Source organism: Pseudopodoces humilis, chromosome 7 (assembly GCF_049639895.1).
Source record: "Pseudopodoces humilis isolate 2021_Gansu_Grassland_sample_001 chromosome 7, ASM4963989v1, whole genome shotgun sequence".
NCBI lineage: Eukaryota > Metazoa > Chordata > Aves > Passeriformes > Paridae > Pseudopodoces > Pseudopodoces humilis.
In genome coordinates this window covers 6,136,539-6,154,544 of record NC_142206.1, presented here as the reverse complement: position 1 = coordinate 6,154,544, position 18,006 = coordinate 6,136,539, and the positions used below count along the sequence as shown (strand labels likewise).

At 43.7% G+C, this 18,006-nt stretch overlaps 1 protein-coding gene across 4 annotated transcripts; it reads left to right on the top strand.

Moving 5' to 3' along the window:
• The first annotated feature begins 5,651 nt into the window (after nucleotides 1-5,651).
• WEE1 (WEE1 G2 checkpoint kinase) lies at nucleotides 5,652-16,036 on the top strand. 4 transcript variants are annotated; one of them, XM_088058268.1, is made up of 12 exons: nucleotides 5,652-6,212; nucleotides 8,254-8,462; nucleotides 8,953-9,019; nucleotides 9,103-9,275; nucleotides 10,196-10,317; nucleotides 10,905-11,051; nucleotides 11,443-11,538; nucleotides 11,620-11,705; nucleotides 11,798-11,968; nucleotides 12,061-12,206; nucleotides 13,463-13,517; nucleotides 14,671-16,036. In XM_088058268.1, exons 1-12 carry the CDS (start codon nucleotides 5,652-5,654, stop codon nucleotides 14,728-14,730), a joined length of 1,893 nt encoding a protein of 630 aa, XP_087914394.1. In that variant the 3' UTR covers nucleotides 14,731-16,036. The 4 variants fall into 4 exon arrangements, with proteins under 4 accessions (XP_087914394.1, XP_005529084.1, XP_014113416.1 ...); XM_005529027.3 differs by lacking the exon at nucleotides 13,463-13,517; XM_014257941.2 differs by lacking the exons at nucleotides 5,652-6,212; nucleotides 13,463-13,517 and adding an exon at nucleotides 6,359-6,416.
• The last annotated feature ends 1,970 nt before the right edge of the window (nucleotides 16,037-18,006 follow it).

Here is an 18,006-nt window from a genome sequence, read left to right as displayed (position 1 = left end):
GCAACTCCAGCTCTACGGCTGTTGAGTTTTGTCAGACTCTACACCTCGAGGTGACCAAGATGCAGAAATGCCCCATAACAAACCTATTCTGTTCACTCTGAGTTTGTCATTGAAAGAAAACAAATGTTTTGTCTAATTTTAAAACAGCACAGGTGAAATTTCATTAACGTTTGGGTGGCATGCAAACTGTTTTCCTTAAGCAGTAAGGTCTTGAGAGACTGGAAATGACATGTAACTTGTGTCCTGTTCAGCTATTAACAGAGTTGTTCAAAGCTTTAGAAAATGTATTTACCCAGCATACGTCCTTTTTGTCTTGAAAAAATGGAAATTGCCTTATCTTTGCAGATGCATAAAATCAAACTCTAGCCCCTTGTTTATAATAAGGTAGTACTACTTTTTTATTTGCAAAGTATATATTTGAACACCATTTTCCCAAAAGTATCCTGTGGTCTGTGGATAAAAGCCTTTTAAAGTATAGACACCCATGACAACAAAATAAAAATCAAGAGCCATTTTCAGTGTTTTTGTTGGAGGTAGTAAACTGCACTCAAACTGAGGCAGAGAAGCAAGCATTTTTCCTTGTTGTGTTATGTGTATTGTAAAACGTCCCATCAGTTTGGCATTCCTTTGATTCTGTTTCTCATTCTGCTGGTGAAGTTCACTTGGCCAGAGGAAAATTTAACAATCTCATTAGGCCATCACCATTAGCACTAAGTGGTTGACACCTTACCCTATCAGGAGCAGACTTTCTAACTGAGGGTTATATTCAAAGCAGACTTTAATTATCCCAATAAACATACCACCTTATATCAGTTATCCTAATAAACACAGAAGCCTATATCAACATGTGAGCACTTGGTCCTACACAATCTGTGTACTTATCTCTGCTGGAAATGTGACCCCCTTAAATCCAATCCATTTCAGCTTCTGAAACAATAAGATATTTTCTTTGGGTTATTACTGTTCTGTTTAATTATTTGCAGCATTTTGCTCAAAAGAATGACAAACCATTTACACCTTCAGGACACAAGTAAGTGTGTGGAACTTTTCTTATAAGGAAAAAGTATCTTATGTAGTTGTCAAAATGCCTGGTGTTTTACCCTTTCTTTTGTTTAAATCCATCATCAGTCCTTAGGTTGATTTGCTGCTGCTTTTTACTTATTTTTCAAGAGACTTTTAGACTCTCCGTTGTGTTACTGCTAGTTTCTGTAGAATTTGCTGAGAGGGTCCTGAACAGGCATCTTAGTGAGGCCAGACAAGGGAAAGAGACTGACTTCCCAACATCTGGCAGGTCTGGCATAACAGAAACTACCCACATGGATGTAAAAAGCTCCTGGAGATAAAGCAATGGTTCAAAGTTACCTTTCCAGTGGGGCTTTTTCCCTGGTGTAGGGCTAATTCAGATTTGAATATAGTTGTAATGACTGAAAAATCAGAAAGTGCAGGACTGGTTTGTGGGACAGATGGGATTAGCTGTTTTTTGTTTTTAAACAGATACATTCAAGACAGTAAGAGATTTTTTAAAATTATTTTTATCTGCACACCTAAAAATGTTTGTAAAATGTCTTACCTTAAATGATGCACATAAGAGATGATTAAAAGAATAGTAGTAGATTCAAAAAAGGCACAGTACCTCTTTTATGGTTTTGCATGTTCCCTGAAGGAGAAAAAGGAAACAGGTTAGTAACAGAGGTAAATTAGTAGTGTAGTGACTATTTAGTTTCTCTGCATTAGACATTGTGCGGTTTTTAACTGCTGATACAAAATCTTTCTATTTTGATTATTTTAACTTGGCCTCAACAGAGGAATGGGACATTCTAATTGTACCTGTAGGGAGTCACTAAAAACTGTCCTGAGTGTGTGTTCTCATAGTCATAGAGAATTACTGAATTGTATGTGCTTGGCACAACCTGTACTTTTTAAACGTACTTTGTACGTTTTAATTTCTGAGTACCTTCAGATCTTCCCTGAAATTCCTAGATTTTGGATCCAGAAGCTGTTCTTTATTTTGTAGAAATCGTAGTGCTGTCAAATTACCCTTTCTATACCTTGTTCTCTTGCTGTTATTATTTAGAGTTCCTGGGTGAATAAATTCCTGAGAAATGTCCTCTCTGCCTGCAGACTGTAGCCTAAAAAGATAACAAGGGCTGTCAGCATCAGCTATTGGCGTGCCTTTGGCTATACAAAGTCCATTTTTGATGGGAAACTCATTTAACTCTGGACCTTGTAATTGAAGAGAAAAGAGGTTGCCAGCTAACAGCAGCTGTTAGCAGCACACCACCAGATAAAATAATCTTTAAACTGCTCACCTTTAGGCTGTCAGTGGCCCAGACACAACATCTCCCAGTTGGCACACTCCCACTGGGACCTGTTGTCCCTGTTTTGTGTGAAGACTGGAATGCCATCGCTGGCACTGGTGATAAGCACACTGCTCCCTGGGTACCTGCTGAAAACCAAGATAAAAGCTGGGAAAACAGCAAAGATCTCTCTGCTCTCAGCTCTCCACCAACAGCCTTGGCACAGGTGGCTGTAGTGTTTCTGTTTTTCATAAAAGCAACTTGACCTTCTTCCTCTTCTGCTTTTTCACTCCATTTACGCCTCTCATGATAAGGTGAACTCTCATAATAAGGTGAATTATGCTGGCTGATATAGAATGGGTTTCAGCCAGATTTTGGCAGAACTTTCCCAATTTGATGGAAGTGGTTTTGGAGGATTCCAGATGAATGTGCAAGTGCAGGAATCCTGACAAGATGGCAGTGCCACTTCTCTGGCAGTTCTGACAGCCAGACAAATTGGCTATTGTTCTATTTCTGCCCCATTCATCATTATTCGACTTCCCCTGCTACCCACAAAAGTTGGAAACAATGGTTTCCTTGAGCTTGAAAACTCTTAGTTAAAAGCAGCTGCTTGCCTGTGAGTGTGTACTGCTCCAGATAAGTATTTCCCTTAGCAAAATCTTCAGTGCACCTTAAAAACAAGTGTTACAGAAAGGGAAAGAAGCCAATTTTGCAAGTATATATCCTGAAAACCGTTAAACCGCTCAAATTTGTAGGAGTATCAGTCAGGCACTGCCTAGACATCAGTTTGTGTGCTGTTACGTCTACTGGAAGAATAGGGCTTGAGTCTGCAAGATCTGTAGTGGTTCAAAGGTGGAATTTAATCAGCTTCAGAGAATTTGGGATGGTTTGGCTCTGAGAGTGTGGCACAGTGGAAGCATGCAGAGCTCCTCACTCAGCTTCTTCCTCTGGTGGTGATGTCCATTGCTCAAGTGCTCTCTAGGAGGGAATTGGCTCTGTGGGGCTCTTTAGCCAGGCTGCTTCTAGGGCTCCTCATGCTAATTACAGGTGTCACAGGGGATAGGGGAGCAGAGTTCCACACTCAGTCTGGGCAAAAGTCATCTCTTCAACACAACTGCTCATGCTCCTGTCAGACTACAGCAAAAGAACAACGGGTGTAAGTTCAGAGCAGCACATAGGTAGAGCCTGTGAACGTCTACATAGCAGCTGTGCATTTTGTTAGCTACATACTTATTCAGTACTTCCCTTTCTTAATTGCTTTCAGATTGGAAATAAACTTTCTTTTAAAATCATTGTCTTACAGTTGTTTCCTTATTTCTCTATTCCTTTTTTCCATGCCTCTCCTGTCTGTCTTCTCTTCAGAAATACTTCTCTGTCCAAGCTCTGAATTGTTCCACTTGATTTTGTCCCACTAAACTGTTCCATTGATTAGTAATTCATTGGTTAAATTCAATTACAACAGGGCATCTGAACTTGAGTTTGTCATTTGCTGTCACCAAATACCTGTGTCTGTAGACTCCAGAAAGCATGAGTTATTAGATTGAGTTTGGGAAGGAAACTGCAAGCTGTGACATTACAGGAGGAGGGATTTATTGAAACCTTTCTGTGTCTTTAAACTTTTTCAAAGAAAAGGAAACTTTATATATGACTGAAGCAAGCCACTGATAGTGGCTGGGAAGTTTTGAGTCACTTTATAAGAACTGCTTTGCACCTTCCTCTGTGGGCTCTGAATGGAGAAAGAGGTGGTGGAGAATCTATTTTAAATAGCTTTCTCTTACATCATCTGTTCTAAAACTTGATTGCTTCCATTAGTACTTGCTATACAGGGCATCTCATTTTTAAAAATGGATATTTTTAATGGGATGTTATTGTGGTTCTAAATTATTGCACAGCAAATGCATTTATACTTGGCTTGATGTTGTTCTGTCCCATTTTCATAGGTTATGTTGGCTACTTTCAGTTTTCTGAAACGTGTTTTCAGTTTTCTCCAAAATGCAAATCTCAAAACTTGTGTTCCTGTGGCTCATCACTGCTTGTCCTAAAACCAGGACAGCTCTCTGCAAAGAAATGTGTCTTTTCAGACAGAAGAGGTTAGAAAAGGAGGAATTGCCAGAAGTGGAATAGGGGACACAGACATCCGGGTGGGTCCGAGGTTCTGTTCTCGTAGGAGTGTGCCGCGGGCAGCTCATGAGGATTTGTCTGCCTGGAGAGGGGCTGTGCTGCAGCGTCCGAGCATCCCAGCGCGTTCAGCTCTGAGAGGTGAATGCTGGCACCGCCTGCATGTCCAGGGAATGCTCTGTGTGCCCGGAGAGCCCGGGCCAGCAGAGGAGCCCAACAGGCACACACAGCCAGCTTGCTTTGGGCTCTTTGGGGCTCCCGTGCCTGGAAAAAAAACCTATTTCATCATGTGCTTTGTTACCCCAGGGGTTCGTTTTAAGGCGATTTGCTTCAGAAGAGAGGTGCAGGTTTATTTTTTGGGTGTAACCAGACAGAAAACGAAGCCAAGAGGCAAAGTGGTGGCACCTGTCGGGAGACACGGCTGATAGCCAGCATCCACCACCCCTGGCCTTTGCTGTGCTGGGACTGAGTGCGTTTGGAAGCTCCTGACACGAGTGAAGAGCTCGGGCTGCGCTGCGGCTCCTGCGTGCCACTGCCCTTTAAACCACGTGCATCAACTTACGGCAAATAATCTGTCTGGTAGTGCTTAAAGAAAGGAAAACGGAGTCTTTAACTGGCACAGAAGGTGCTGCTATTATTATTATTAATTATTATTGTGTATTATTATGATGATGGACACTTTCGCGCGCTCAGTTCTAGCGACTCAACGGGGGCAAGAGCACGCTGCAGGGGAGCGAGCGGCAGCCGCGCGGGGCGGCGCGGTGCCCGCAGGGAGTCCCGGAGCTCCCCGGGCGGTGTTCCCGGAGCTGCCGGGGCTGGGCAGGGCGCTGTCCCCGCGGTGTTGCCGGCGCCTCCCGAACGTGACTCCAGCCGCTCCCCGCTGCTCGGGCGGGGCCGCCCCGGGGCTAAAATGGCGGCGGGCGCGCGCCTCACGGCCGGACACGTCCGCGCGGCCGCCTCAGGGCGGGGCCCCGGTCCGGCCCCACCCCGCGGCTCGCGCCAAGGCGGCCCTTGACGCGGCGGCGCGCGGCCCCGCCCCCGCGCGCCGTGTTTTCAAACCCGGTGGGCGGGCGCGATTGGCCGGCGTGCGCGGCACGTGACCAACGGTCGCGGGAAAGCCGCGGAGTCCGAACGGCGCGCGGCGGAGCCGTTCTCGGGCAGCGCGAGCGGAACCGGCAGCGCACGCGGGCGGAGCGCGGGCAGCGCAGCGGGAGCGGCACGGGCGGAGCGCCCGCCATGAGCTTCCTCAGCCTGCAGCGGGCGGCGCCGCCGCGGCGCGTCTCGGCCCGGCGGGCGGCGGCCCCGATCCGGCAGAAGCTGCTGTTCCTGAGCGGCCACAGCGACTGCGAGGAGGAGGAGGAAGAGGAGGAGGAGGAAGGCTGCGGCAACAGCAGCGCCAACAGCACCGGTGAGGACTCGGCGTTCCAGGAGGCGGACTCGCCGCTCTCGGCCGCGCGCACCCCGGCGCGGAGCGACCCGCCCCTGCTGGAGGAGGAGGAGGAGATGGAGCCGGCGGCGGCGCCGCTGCCGGACGAGGGGGACTCGTGGGAGGAGGAGGGCTTCGGCTCCTCGCCCGTCAAGTCGCCCGGAGCCTATTTCCTGCTCGACTCGCCCTCGCCGCTGGCCCCGCACAAGGGCCGGCGCTGCTGCGAGCGCTCCCCGCCGCACCCGGCGGCCGGCGGGTACCGGGGGGCGCGGGGCGAGGAGCCCGGCTCGCCGCTGCCCGACTACCCGGGCACGCCTCCGCACAAGACCCTGCGCAAGCTGCGCCTGTTCGACACGCCGCACACGCCCAAGGTGAGCCCGGGGCGGGGTCGGGCCCGGCCGGTCCGTTATGTAACGGCGGGGGCGCCGCTCGGGACCGCGCCGGGGGCTCCGGCCGGGGCGGGGCGGGGCCGGGCGCCGCCGCCGCCTCCCGACGGGACAAGGGGCGAAGCGCTTACTTACGTAGTAGTCGTGTATAAACAAAAAAAAACTTTGCGAGTCGGGCGGTGTTTTGTGGTAAGTATGTTTGAAAAGTGCGAGCGTAGAGTGTTAAAGCTCCTGAAGTGCGTGCTTGAGCGTGGAGTGGGCGTTGGTAGGGGTGTAGCCAAAAAGTTAAAGCTCGACGCGGGGTGTGATGTTGTGTGTCTCCCGGTGAGCTGGCACGTCCCAGGAGGAATTTCTTCACAGGAATGGTGATGAGACATCGGAATGGAGTGTGAGTGCCGCGGTGTGGGTGACACGGCGGTGTTGGGGCATGGGCTGGGCTCGATGATCTCAGAGGGTTTCTCCAGCCGGATGGATTCTGGGATCCTGTCGTGCTGGAGTTGCTGCTGCCGTGGTGCAGCGCCTGTGCTCCTGCATCAAACGTGAAAGGCTGTTTGAGCAGCCGATGCTGTTAAACTGACGGAGTCCAAAGTTTAGAGGGAGAGCAGGGTAGCTCTTAACTCTGTCAATAGCAGACTTTTGGAAGGCATTTCAACTTTTGAACTCGACGCTGTGTAAAATCCTGTATAGTGAATTTAAATCTAGTGATAATTGGCTTCCTTTCTTCATTACTTTTCATATAGCCCTTTAGAAGTAATCCTGGGATAATCCCCGGGGATAATCTCCCAGGGGTCTATAGACTATAGATGGAAAACAACTGACTTAAGGTGCGAGGAGAGCACCCTTCTTAATTGGTTTTCTACAGCTTCCACCTCCAGTGAGGTTTCACTGGTAAAAATGAGTGGTACAAGTTCGTAAAAGGTAAAATTGGTGATGATTTTGCACCTTGTCAGGAACAGACACTTTGGGGATGCAAAGGTTTTGTGGAATGTGATACTAAAAAACCATTTCTTAACAGCAGTTCAGTGGGATTCCTAAATTAGATTCTACATGGGTTATCTGGAAGAATCTGTTGGTTCAGATATCCAGTGAAAGTACAGAAATGTGTCCTGAGAAGCAAAGATCTTAATCTAGTGCGAATTTGAGGATTACACTCGAGATTCCCATGTACTGAGTGTTGTTCCCTATGATGATTTGGGCTTTAGTCCTGTCAAATTTTTATTTTTAGGATATTTAGGATAAGGTGACGCTCCTGCTTGTGATCCAGTCATCAGCATCCTCACCAGGATGAAGGATACTCAGGTGCAGACTTTGCAGTGTAACTGGGAGAGGTTTTATCATGTGCCTGGAAAATGTCTGGTCTAGCAAATTACCACCTAGAAGACCAGTTTGGGATGTTTAACTGACAACGCAGCCATGCTGTCAATTCTTGAACCATTGTTTGTAGGCTCAGGAAAATGCACCAGTGCATCAAATGTTAATATTACTGTTAATATTACCATTATTATTAATGTTAATATTAAATGTTTCTAATTTGCTAATTTATTAAGACTGTCACCTAAATTTGTAGAAACCAAAGATTATTTTGTGTCTGATCTAGCTTCCACATCATGCATGTGAAAATCATGATGATAACAGTACAGGCTTGTCCTTCAGTTTCATCTGTGTTCATTTAATGGACAAAGATTTGTACAAGAAGCTTAGATAATGAAATTATTAAAGACAGAAAAAGATTACTCTCATTATCCTATCTTTTAAAAATAATTTTAATACTCGTTTGCTTGAACTGTTTATGTGTAGAGTACAAAGCATAATAGTTTCTTAGAAAGTCCTTTTGATGGAAATGCAGGTATTTAAACAACCAATAATTTAATTAAATTAATTAATTTAAATAAATTAAGTTAACTTTAATTAGACAATATTGTAATGATGGCTTCAGGCATGACCTGACTGTTTAATGTCTAAGGCAATATCAAGGCTATAAATGTTTTTGTTTTGTTTTTTTGTTTTGTTTTTTTTTTAAATACAGAGTTTGCTTTCTAAAGCACAAGGTTTAGGCTCCAGCTCAGTCAAACTTCGAGGGGGCTCACTGTTTATGAATGTTGGGAAGTCGGAGAAGCAAGAAGAAGATTTTAGACAAACACCTCATGTGAACATCAATCCCTTCACTCCAGATTCCATGTTCCTTCACAACTCTGAAGGCAAATGTCGTAGGAGGAAGAGGATACACTGGAATGAGTGAGTGACTTGTAGCCTCCTTTGTTAAGTTTGTATTTAGAACTACTTTTGGCTGCAAAAATTTTGCTACAAATTGCTTCTAAGAAAGTATTTTTGCTTGCAGATTGTTAGCAATGTGTAATACAGCTCTTGAAGTATGTGCTTCAAGACACATGATATGAAATAATCATTTAGCACTAGATCTTTTGATGACTTTACAGAGAGGATGGGCTGTGTCCTGGTCTTTTTTTCCATCATGGAATGGGCCATGCACAAGGGTCTTTCTTGAGGAGAAAATAAAAGCATTAAATAAAAGTGTGAAACATGAAGAAAGAAATGACAAAGATATTAGCATAGCAGTTTTATGGGTTTGTGTTTACAGATTTCTAGTGTTCAATGAGTTCACTAAAAGTAGATTGAATGGGAGAATTAGATCTCAGAAAAATTCAGCAGCTTCTGGGCTTCAGTTTTAAGTTTACTTAGACCATGTTATTTCTGGTGTGAATTTCAGCTCTTGTGGAGAGGACATGGAACCAAGCGATGGAGAGCCTGAAGAGGAAACCATGAGACCTGCTAAGGTGCTTAATCTTTGGACCTTGATACTAATTTTAGCAGTTCGTGTATCTGCAGATCTAAATATTTTCCTTGGTAATCTTTGCAGAGGATAACAATAACAGAAAGTAACATGAAGTCACGGTATGCAACCGAATTCCATGAACTGGAGAAGATTGGGTCTGGTGAATTTGGCTCCGTGTTTAAGTGTGTGAAGAGGCTGGATGGCTGCATCTATGCAATAAAAAGATCCAAGAAACCCTTGGCTGGCTCAGTGGATGAGTGAGTACTTCCTGCTCTTAAAGCTTAAGTCTTCTCTTGGTGTTTCTTCTCCAGATGGCTCTTTGTGTTGGTATCTAAAGAAGGCATTTAAGAGGAAGGGGTAAAACAAACATGAATTAAATTTAAAACAGATACAATTTGGAGGGGACTTTTTTTTCTTACCCACCCACCCACCCCCCAGGTACTGTGCAGTACTGGGGAGAAAAGGCTGGTTGGCCTTTCTCCTGCCAGATGTTTGTCCCAGTATTCTGTGTGGAAACAGATTGTTCTCAAAGTGAGAATACTTTTGCTTCCTAGCAAAGGTGATTCTTTGAGAGATAAAAGGAAGGCTCTCATTCCAACGGAGTCTTCATCCTTGTCAGCTTGAGTGACATGCAGATGAGTTAGGTCAGTTTGGGGGTTTTTTTTGGTATTTGTAAATGACCTTGTGGTTCAGGACTTTCCCCCACTCTTTCAGTAGTGTGGGGAATAGTTGTTGAAATAGTTTATAAGTATATAACACAGTAGTGTGTTCAAATATTTATAATAAAGACCCCCACAAGTCTGAGTTGCTCAAAATTGTATACCAGACATACAATTTAGGGAATGCTGACTTCAGTCAAACCCTTGGCTTATGAGCACTTGTATTTTTTCCCTAAAACTTCAGTCATGCCTCTCAAAGTTTGCTATTGCTACTGGTTGGCAAATACATAATGGATGTGTGGCACCCACACCAACCTCCGATTTTTGATGTTCCATATGTTAAATATTTTAATACAATGTAAAATATTTTAGCTGTTTGGATATAAGTACAAATCCATCTTAGGGTGCCATGGAATTGAATAGGACGATTTTTAATTAGAAATACTAACTGTAATAAGAAATTGTACTACTTTCACCATACAATACTCACATGTGCTGTTGTTTTTTGTGACTAACAGGCAGAATGCTTTAAGAGAGGTCTATGCACATGCAGTTCTAGGACAGCATTCTCATGTAGTGAGGTACTACTCTGCATGGGCAGAAGATGATCACATGCTTATACAGAATGAATATTGCAATGGTAAGTAAAGAAAACATACAGGTATCTACAAGCTCTTAACACTGGTTAGGAATTGATTACCCCACTCATAGCTTACGCTGTCATTCTTTCAAGTGACTGATATTCCTTTCTGGAAAAGGCATATCAGATGGATGAAGGAAAAACTGTACAAAGTTGTAGACCAAGCCATGCATGTTCAGGCATTCTGGAAGTACCGTGAGGCATTTGTGAGCAGCAGAACTGTTCTTTCTTCTATACAGTAGTACAAGCTGGAATAGAGAAATTGCTCCAGTTTCCATTAAAGAGGGAGATTAAACATATTTCTGAAACATTTTGCTATTGTTGATACCCTGACAGAGATTTGGAAGAGAGAGAGAGAAAGCCCTTTCTCTTGTGTTGCTATTCTGTTAGTTTGTGTGGCAGCTACAGGAGAAAAGAATTTTATTATATTGGTATATGTCTAAAAAAAAGGATACAGCACTATATTTTACACTTACTGTATATTGCCAGCAAGTTCTTTGTGGTATATTCACTTAATTTTGGGAGCTAGTTGTTGTTACTTTGTCAGCTGTAAAAAAATGTTTTTGTTTTTTTTAATGTTGTTTCAGGTGGCAGTTTAGCAGATGCCATAAGTGAAAATTACAGGAATATGCGTTACTTTACTGAGCCAGAACTGAAGGACCTGCTGCTTCAAGTGGCTCGAGGTTTAAAGTACATTCATTCAATGTCCCTGGTACACATGGATATCAAACCTAGTAAGTTTGTAACTACTTTACTCTCTATTGACAACTTGCTCAGTTCATTGAATCTGCTGTAGAAAAATGAACAGTTAGCCACACCTTACTAACTGTAAATTCTTCCCTGAAGTTCTGAATAGGAGCACAAAGATGTCAGTTATAAAATTGGCCAGCAGACCTAAACTGTTGAGTTTATCTTGGGTTCTTTTTGTGTAATTGACTCTACTTGCATAACACTTGGCTGCCTTCCCAGCAGAGGGGCCACAGCGAGTCAGTTATAGCTTCTCACTCTTTGAACAGGGTATATATACAAATAAAACTTCTGTGAGGCTAAAGCAAACTCTAGTGAAACTAGGTCAAGTAGAAATTGTACAGAAACGTTTCTTTTAACAATTCTGCTCTTTTTCAGGTAACATTTTCATATCTAGAACATCAGTTCCGACTGTAACTCTAGAGGAAGGTGATGATGATGACTGGTCATCTGATAGAGTCATATTTAAAATAGGTGAGAAACAGCTTACTTGTGTGCAAATAACTTGCATTATCTCATTGTCTTTTGAAAAGTAACTTAGTTTTCTCCTTGCAGGTGACCTGGGCCATGTAACTCGAGTCTCTAGTCCTCAAGTGGAAGAGGGTGACAGCCGTTTCCTTGCAAATGAAGTCCTACAAGAGGTAACTGTTCTGTTTGTGGGAAGCAGTGATGTTAGGCCTGCGTGCTGTTTCCTTGAGGAAAAAAAATGTGAATTTATTTTTTCCTTTTCAAGAACTACACTCACTTGCCAAAAGCGGATATTTTTGCTCTCGCTCTGACTGTTGTCTGTGCTGCTGGGGCCGAACCACTTCCAACCAATGGGGACCAATGGCATGAAATTCGGCAAGGAAAGCTGCCCAGACTACCACAAGTGCTTTCTCAAGAATTACTAGAGTTACTAAAAGTAAGAACTCCTGTACTAGTGGCTCACCGATAAATGTAACTTATTGTCTTGCTGGCCTTAACAAAGATGCCTTGTTTTCTTTGTTTCCCAAGGTTATGATTAATCCTGATCCTGAGAAAAGGCCTTCGGCTGTGGCACTAGTGAAGCATTCAGTGCTTCTCTCTGCCGCAAAAAAGAGTGCAGAGCAGCTCCGGATAGAGCTGAATGCTGAAAAATTCAAGAACTCACTCTTGCAGAAGTAAGTAGTAGGTCCTTGGGGTCCTTCAACAGGACTTAATTTCTAACAGGTACTAACCTGAGAGTGATGATAAAGCAGGAGTGTCCTTGTTTGTGGGTGAGATCCTCAAATCTGTATGCATGTGTGTACCTGAGTGTACAAAGTGGGTCATGGAAATTTAAAAGGAACTTTCTCCACAGAAAGAACTGCTTGAACACTCTAAGGGAATCTCAACAGCACTATTAGTATTCAAGGCATACGAAACATTATGGTTTTAAACAAATGTTTCTGGATAGTGCACACTTTTGTGACAGGTGCATGTAGCCTCGCTTACATCTGTATGATTTGAGTCTTTGTTTTCCTAGGTCATTTGTACATTGGAATATTGGAAAATTACTTAAATGACCTGTTTTGAACTTAAATGAAATGGGACATCAGGAATGTTATTGGACAGTGTAATTTGACCTGTACACAGCACTGTTACTGGGTCACCAGAGAATCATTCGTATCTGGAGGTCATCTTGTCCTACCCCTTGCTCTTAACACTCACTCTGAATTAGAGCTTGGAAGAAGAGATTCCCTTTAGGAAAGTCTGATTTCTGCTTAAGTTTCAGGGAAAGAGTTAGTAAATTAACAAGCAGCTGTCTGACTCTTACACTACGGTTACCTTTGCATGTGTTATACATAATAGGCAGGCCTTTATGAGGGAATATAGAACACTGATTACTTTTTGAGGGTGTGTCTTGAATGAAGATGTTAATTTCATGTTCAGGTTCACACCATTGTTACCTCTTATCTTGCCATTGCTAGTCTGACCACAGCCAGATGTTATAGATTAGCTGGTTATCTTTATAATATTATGAATTACATTGAAAGAATAATCAGACAAGTTGTGCAGGGTGCTAAAGGGCAGATTTGCTGAGGTAAGTTGCTTGCTTGTATGAAGACAACATGTTTTTGCACCACTTGAAAGAAAAAACTGGCAAAGATAGTGTTTTTGAAGACTTCTTCAGGCCTGGCAACAAGGATGCATCCTTGTAAATCCAAGAATGATAGAAAGACAACACTTAGCCACAGTAATTTTTAATGGTGTGTGGTGTAGTGCTCCATAAAATACTTAGGGTACTTTGGGGGGAGAGGTTTTTTTTGTTTGCTTGTTTTTTTCTTTAATTTCTGCATTTGAACCATTGAAAATACCACTTCTGAGTGTAAGCCATCTTCAGTGAAAAGAATTCTTTTAAGGCAACTCAGCTTTTCTACTGTGTTGTCCTCTTTAGAGGAAGGAAGAATTCAAGATTTCTAGGCAAGAACTCAAGACTTCTAGGGAAGAGAGTAAGGATATTCTAAAACTTAATTTCCTGGTATTGGTGTGTGGTGGTTGGGCGAGCACACGTGTGTATTTGTGACTGATGCTCACAAGGAAGAGGACTGAAAATTGGCTGCTTCTCTTTCAGTGAGCTGGCACAGTGGTAATGTGGGGGTGATTAGATGGGGCACGGGTATTACCGAGTAATATTTTGGCTTACAAGAATGGGAATTACTTATTAAACTAAAAGATGTAGCTTAAAACTGAATACACCTATACTAATATGCAGCAAGCTTGTAAAATTTGATTTTGCTTGGCAGCCAGATGTGAAGTGAAATTACAAATATTGGCTCTTACAGCAGAGAAGGTTCTTTAATGGATAGTTTGAGATAGTGGAAGGAAGAGAGTCTGAGGCAAGGCTGAGGCACTTGGCTGTATGTCAGTATTTGAAGAAAGGAGAAAAGCAGTGTATGGGGGAAACCTTTATAAAAGGTAGTTGTGCTCTTTAGTAGGACTATTTTATAGTTTTATCCTGGGTTTGATTAACTTTGTCCTCAGCCTGGGTATTGGTAATTCTCTGAAACAGAACAGTTGGCAGAACATTGCACGGGGCAATGGCCTGTGCTGTCTTCAGTGACTGCCTTGCAGGCTCCTGTTTTTGTTAGGCAAAAAACGGAGGCGGTGATTTGCTTTAGATGTGGGCATGCAAAAGGGAAAGGATGCTTCCTGAGTTGTCTGTTGCCAGTTTACCCACACCTATGTTCATCTGTCTGAGTCTCCCACAGAAGATCAGGTGTTCCTGAACGCACTTCCTTGGGCAAGCCTCAGCAATGAACTCTGACTTAACACATGCCTTGTGCTAGGAAGTAAAAGCACCTTACTGTGTCCTGGTAATTGAAGTGCTGAGCTGCTTGTAACAGGCTGGATTTCAGAATCTGAGTTATGTTTTTAATTTCCTTCCCTTGCTTTTCAAAAGATAAACATCTAGACAAGTAATGAGCATCCCACCTTGGCCTTCTGGTTGGAAACAGGTGGATGGGAATCATAACACTCTCAGTGTGACCTAAAATTGACCTAGAGTTTGAACTGTGACCCACTGTAGCTGGTTTGCTATCTCTTGCTGTGATAAGGCTGTACCTTGTGGGTGGTGCTGGGTGTGACAGCGTCCCTGTGTTGCAGAGAGCTGAAGAAGGCGCAGCTGGCGAAGGCCGCGGCCGAGGAGCGAGCGCTGTTCACTGATAGAATGACCACGAGATCCACGACGCAGAACCGACCGTCCCGGCTCATCGGGAAGAAAATGAACCGCTCCCTGAGCCTCACCATATACTAACCATGGAGTCCAGAGATGGCCATGGCTTCTCTGCTGGACCAAAGCCTACGGAATTGAAGGAAGCCGTCAATTCCTGGTTTCCTGTTGTGGGATCGGTACCACCAGTTCTGTAGCTATTGGTTCTGGGTTTTTACTTGTACTCTGTGGCTGGTTTTATATTAAGCGTTTGAGTTAATGGACTCGGTTACTCTCCTGTCTGTAGAGGGTCCTGGATGTTATTCCATAAGCCTTTCGGTTACACTGTTAGATGTTATGTTATCCCAGGGTTAACCACTCTAGTGGTGTGCTGCTTTGTAGTGTTACAGCGTTGTAATAAAAAGCAATATCCCTAATCTTTTAAGAAGGAGGGAGGGGGCCTTACTTTGATAGTTAATTTTTTTTTTTTGGAGCCGAGGGGGAATTAATTTTGAAAGACAGGCTTTTAGGCCACCTACAGTCAATGTACCTGATGTCAGGTAGACTTTTGTTGTGAATTTTATTTGTGTATTCAACTGGGAGCACTTTGTAGGCATTGCATAAACCACAGCTTAGGAACCTGTGGAATTAAGTGCCATGTGGAACTGCTGCTATTTTTAGTTCAGTGTCCTTGCTGTAAACTGTAGCATTAAAACAATCATTATTGTGTTAATAGGCTTCTTGTTAAAGCAATTAAGTGAAACAAATGTAAGCTGCATTTTAGTGAAGGCAGCATTTTTCTCTCAAAGCTAGTGCATTGTGAAAAAATGCACCAATTTAATATTTGGACTCTGTATTAGTGTAGTGCAATTGTTAATGTCTTTGCTATTGATATTTTGTTCTTCTTTCTAATAAGGTTCTCTGACTGTTCATATTTTCTTCAGTTGCCCATCCTTGAGGCTATTGTATGTTTGCGTTTTTTATGTTGGAATATTTGTAAATAGTTGTTTAGTGTGTTCAGGTTGTTTTTCATTGTTTATGTACATAAGTTTGATCAAGCTTATAGTGTACTATACAGAAACTGCAGTCTGGGATGCCAACAGACACAGCTTAACTATTTAGTTTGAAGTTTCAAAGTGTGGAACAGAATGTGGCCATGGAACCGGTGCTGTTATTGAACCTAGGCTGACAGAAGAACTGTTCTGATTACTGGCTTGTCTCTTCATTCATTTTACTTAAAACAATGTTTCCCTTTTGTGCTCTATTTGTTCTTACTAGTGTTGAATTTGAATATTAAAGTTAAAAGTTCTGTTTGTTTAATATTGCGTAAATCTTATTTAACTTTGTAGTTATGGAAATATGCTATGGCAAGTCCTGATGAGATCTGCTTCCCACTCATGCCTAATGCTTGTGATTCCCTCTTATGAGAGTGGATGAGATGCGTATCATGAGATACCATATTTGCTGATAGTTAGGGGAGAGAAGGATCTAAGTCCATGTGGTAGTGTCCATAGCAGTCTGTCTCTGCAGTCTCAGGAATGATATTGCATTGGGAAAGATGAAATCCCTGGAAGAAGTGGAACCCATGACTGATGGGGGAGGAAGAGAAACTACATAAAGAAATAGCTGGGTCTGAGGTAAGGGAAAAAACTGCAGGAACTGCTGAGAATGGGAAGAGAGCTGCTGATTCAAAAGTTGGGAAGAAAATGGGAGGAGTTGGGAGTAATTGAGGAACACAATAATGGCATGTTCTGTGGCATGGAGGCACATGTAAAGAAGAGAGACAGTAAATAAAGGCTTAATGGATCAGTCTATTGTGGAAGTTTTTGCCTTGTATTAGAGCCACAGGTGACTCAGAGAAGCTGTGTCTGAATTCTATGGACTCGTAAAATTCTGCTTTGCAATTAGCGGAAAATAACTAAGAGTTCTCAGTTCTAGTCATAGGACAGTGAAACTCAGAGTATTGGTTTAAGGTATATGAATATTGATATTTTACTGATAACTGAATATGCAGTTATTAGTAAAAATTGATACACTGGAATATCTTTGGGTTTTTACTTTATAAGATAGTCCTGTCTTGTTTGTTAGAGAATTTAAAATACATGGTTTTGTTGCAGTTGGCTTAATGTTCATCTGCATTAAGTGAGACCTTTGGGACCTTTGTACTTCTAAACAGAAATACCAATTGGTGGGTGATCAGTGAACTTAAGCCTTTCTATCTCTACAGTGTAAGAAAATCTGTTCTATTACAGAAAATCTGACCTATTACAGTTCTGTGCTCCTCATTGCCCATTTTCAGAGGTCTGTACCAGCAGTAGAGGCAAAGCTGTGCTGGGGGCTTGTAGATCTGTACTGGCTGGGTAAAGAAGTGCCTGGAATGCTGGGCCCAGAGAGGTAGTGGATGGAGCTATATCCTGCTGGAGGCAGTCACCAGCGGTGTTCCTCAGGAATTGGTGTGGGGTCCAGTCCTGTTTAATGTCTCTATCAATGATCTGGGTGAGAGGGCTGACGGCTCCCTGAGTTTGCAAGGCACAGCAAGTTGTGCAGGAGTGATGATCTGCTGGAGGGTAGGAAGGCTGCAGAGGGATCTGGACAGGCTGGATCGATGGCCTGAGGACACAGCTGCAGGAGGTTCAACAAGGCCAAGTGCCAGATCCTGCCCCTGGCTCACAACAGCCCCAGGCAGTGCTACAGGCTGGGGGAGGAGTGGCTGGAAAATGCCCCAGTAGAAAAGGACCTGGAACACAGGCTGAACATGAGCCAAGTGGCCAAGGTGGCCAGTGGCATCCTGGCCTGGATCAGCAATAGTGTGGCCCGCAGGGCCAGGGCAGGGATTGTCCCCTGTGCTGGGCACTGGTGAGGCCACACCTGGAGTGCTGTGCCCAGCTCTGGGCCCCTCACTGCAAAACAGACATTGAGGGGCTGGAGTGAGTCCAGAGAAGGGAACAGAGCTGGGGAAGGGTCTGGAGCACAAGTCCTGTGAGGAGCAGCTGAGGGAGCTGGGGGTGTTCAGCCTGGAGAAAATGAGGCTCAGGCAGGACCTTATTATCACTCTCTACAACTGCCTGAAGAGAGATTATAGCCAGGTGGGGGTTGGCTTCTTTTCCTAAGTTACAAGAGACAGGACAAGAGGAAACAGCCTCAAGTTGTGCCAGGTTTAGATGGGATATTACAAACCATTTCTTCACTAAACATTTGTCGAGTATTGGAACAGGCTCCCCAGGAAAGTGGTGGTGTCACCATCCCTGGGGTTATTTAAAAGCTGTGTGGATGTGGCACTTAGGGACATG

Bases quoted from the DNA above. Each gene is read 5' to 3' on its own strand.
- WEE1 (XM_005529027.3), top strand. From the start codon at position 5,652: ATGAGCTTCCTCAGCCTGCAGCGGGCGGCGCCGCCGCGGCGCGTCTCG. The intron at 11,052-11,442 runs GTAAGTTTGTAA...GCTCTTTTTCAG, and splicing joins ACACATGGATATCAAACCTA to GTAACATTTTCATATCTAGA. The intron at 12,207-14,670 runs GTAAGTAGTAGG...CCTGTGTTGCAG, and splicing joins AAGAACTCACTCTTGCAGAA to AGAGCTGAAGAAGGCGCAGC.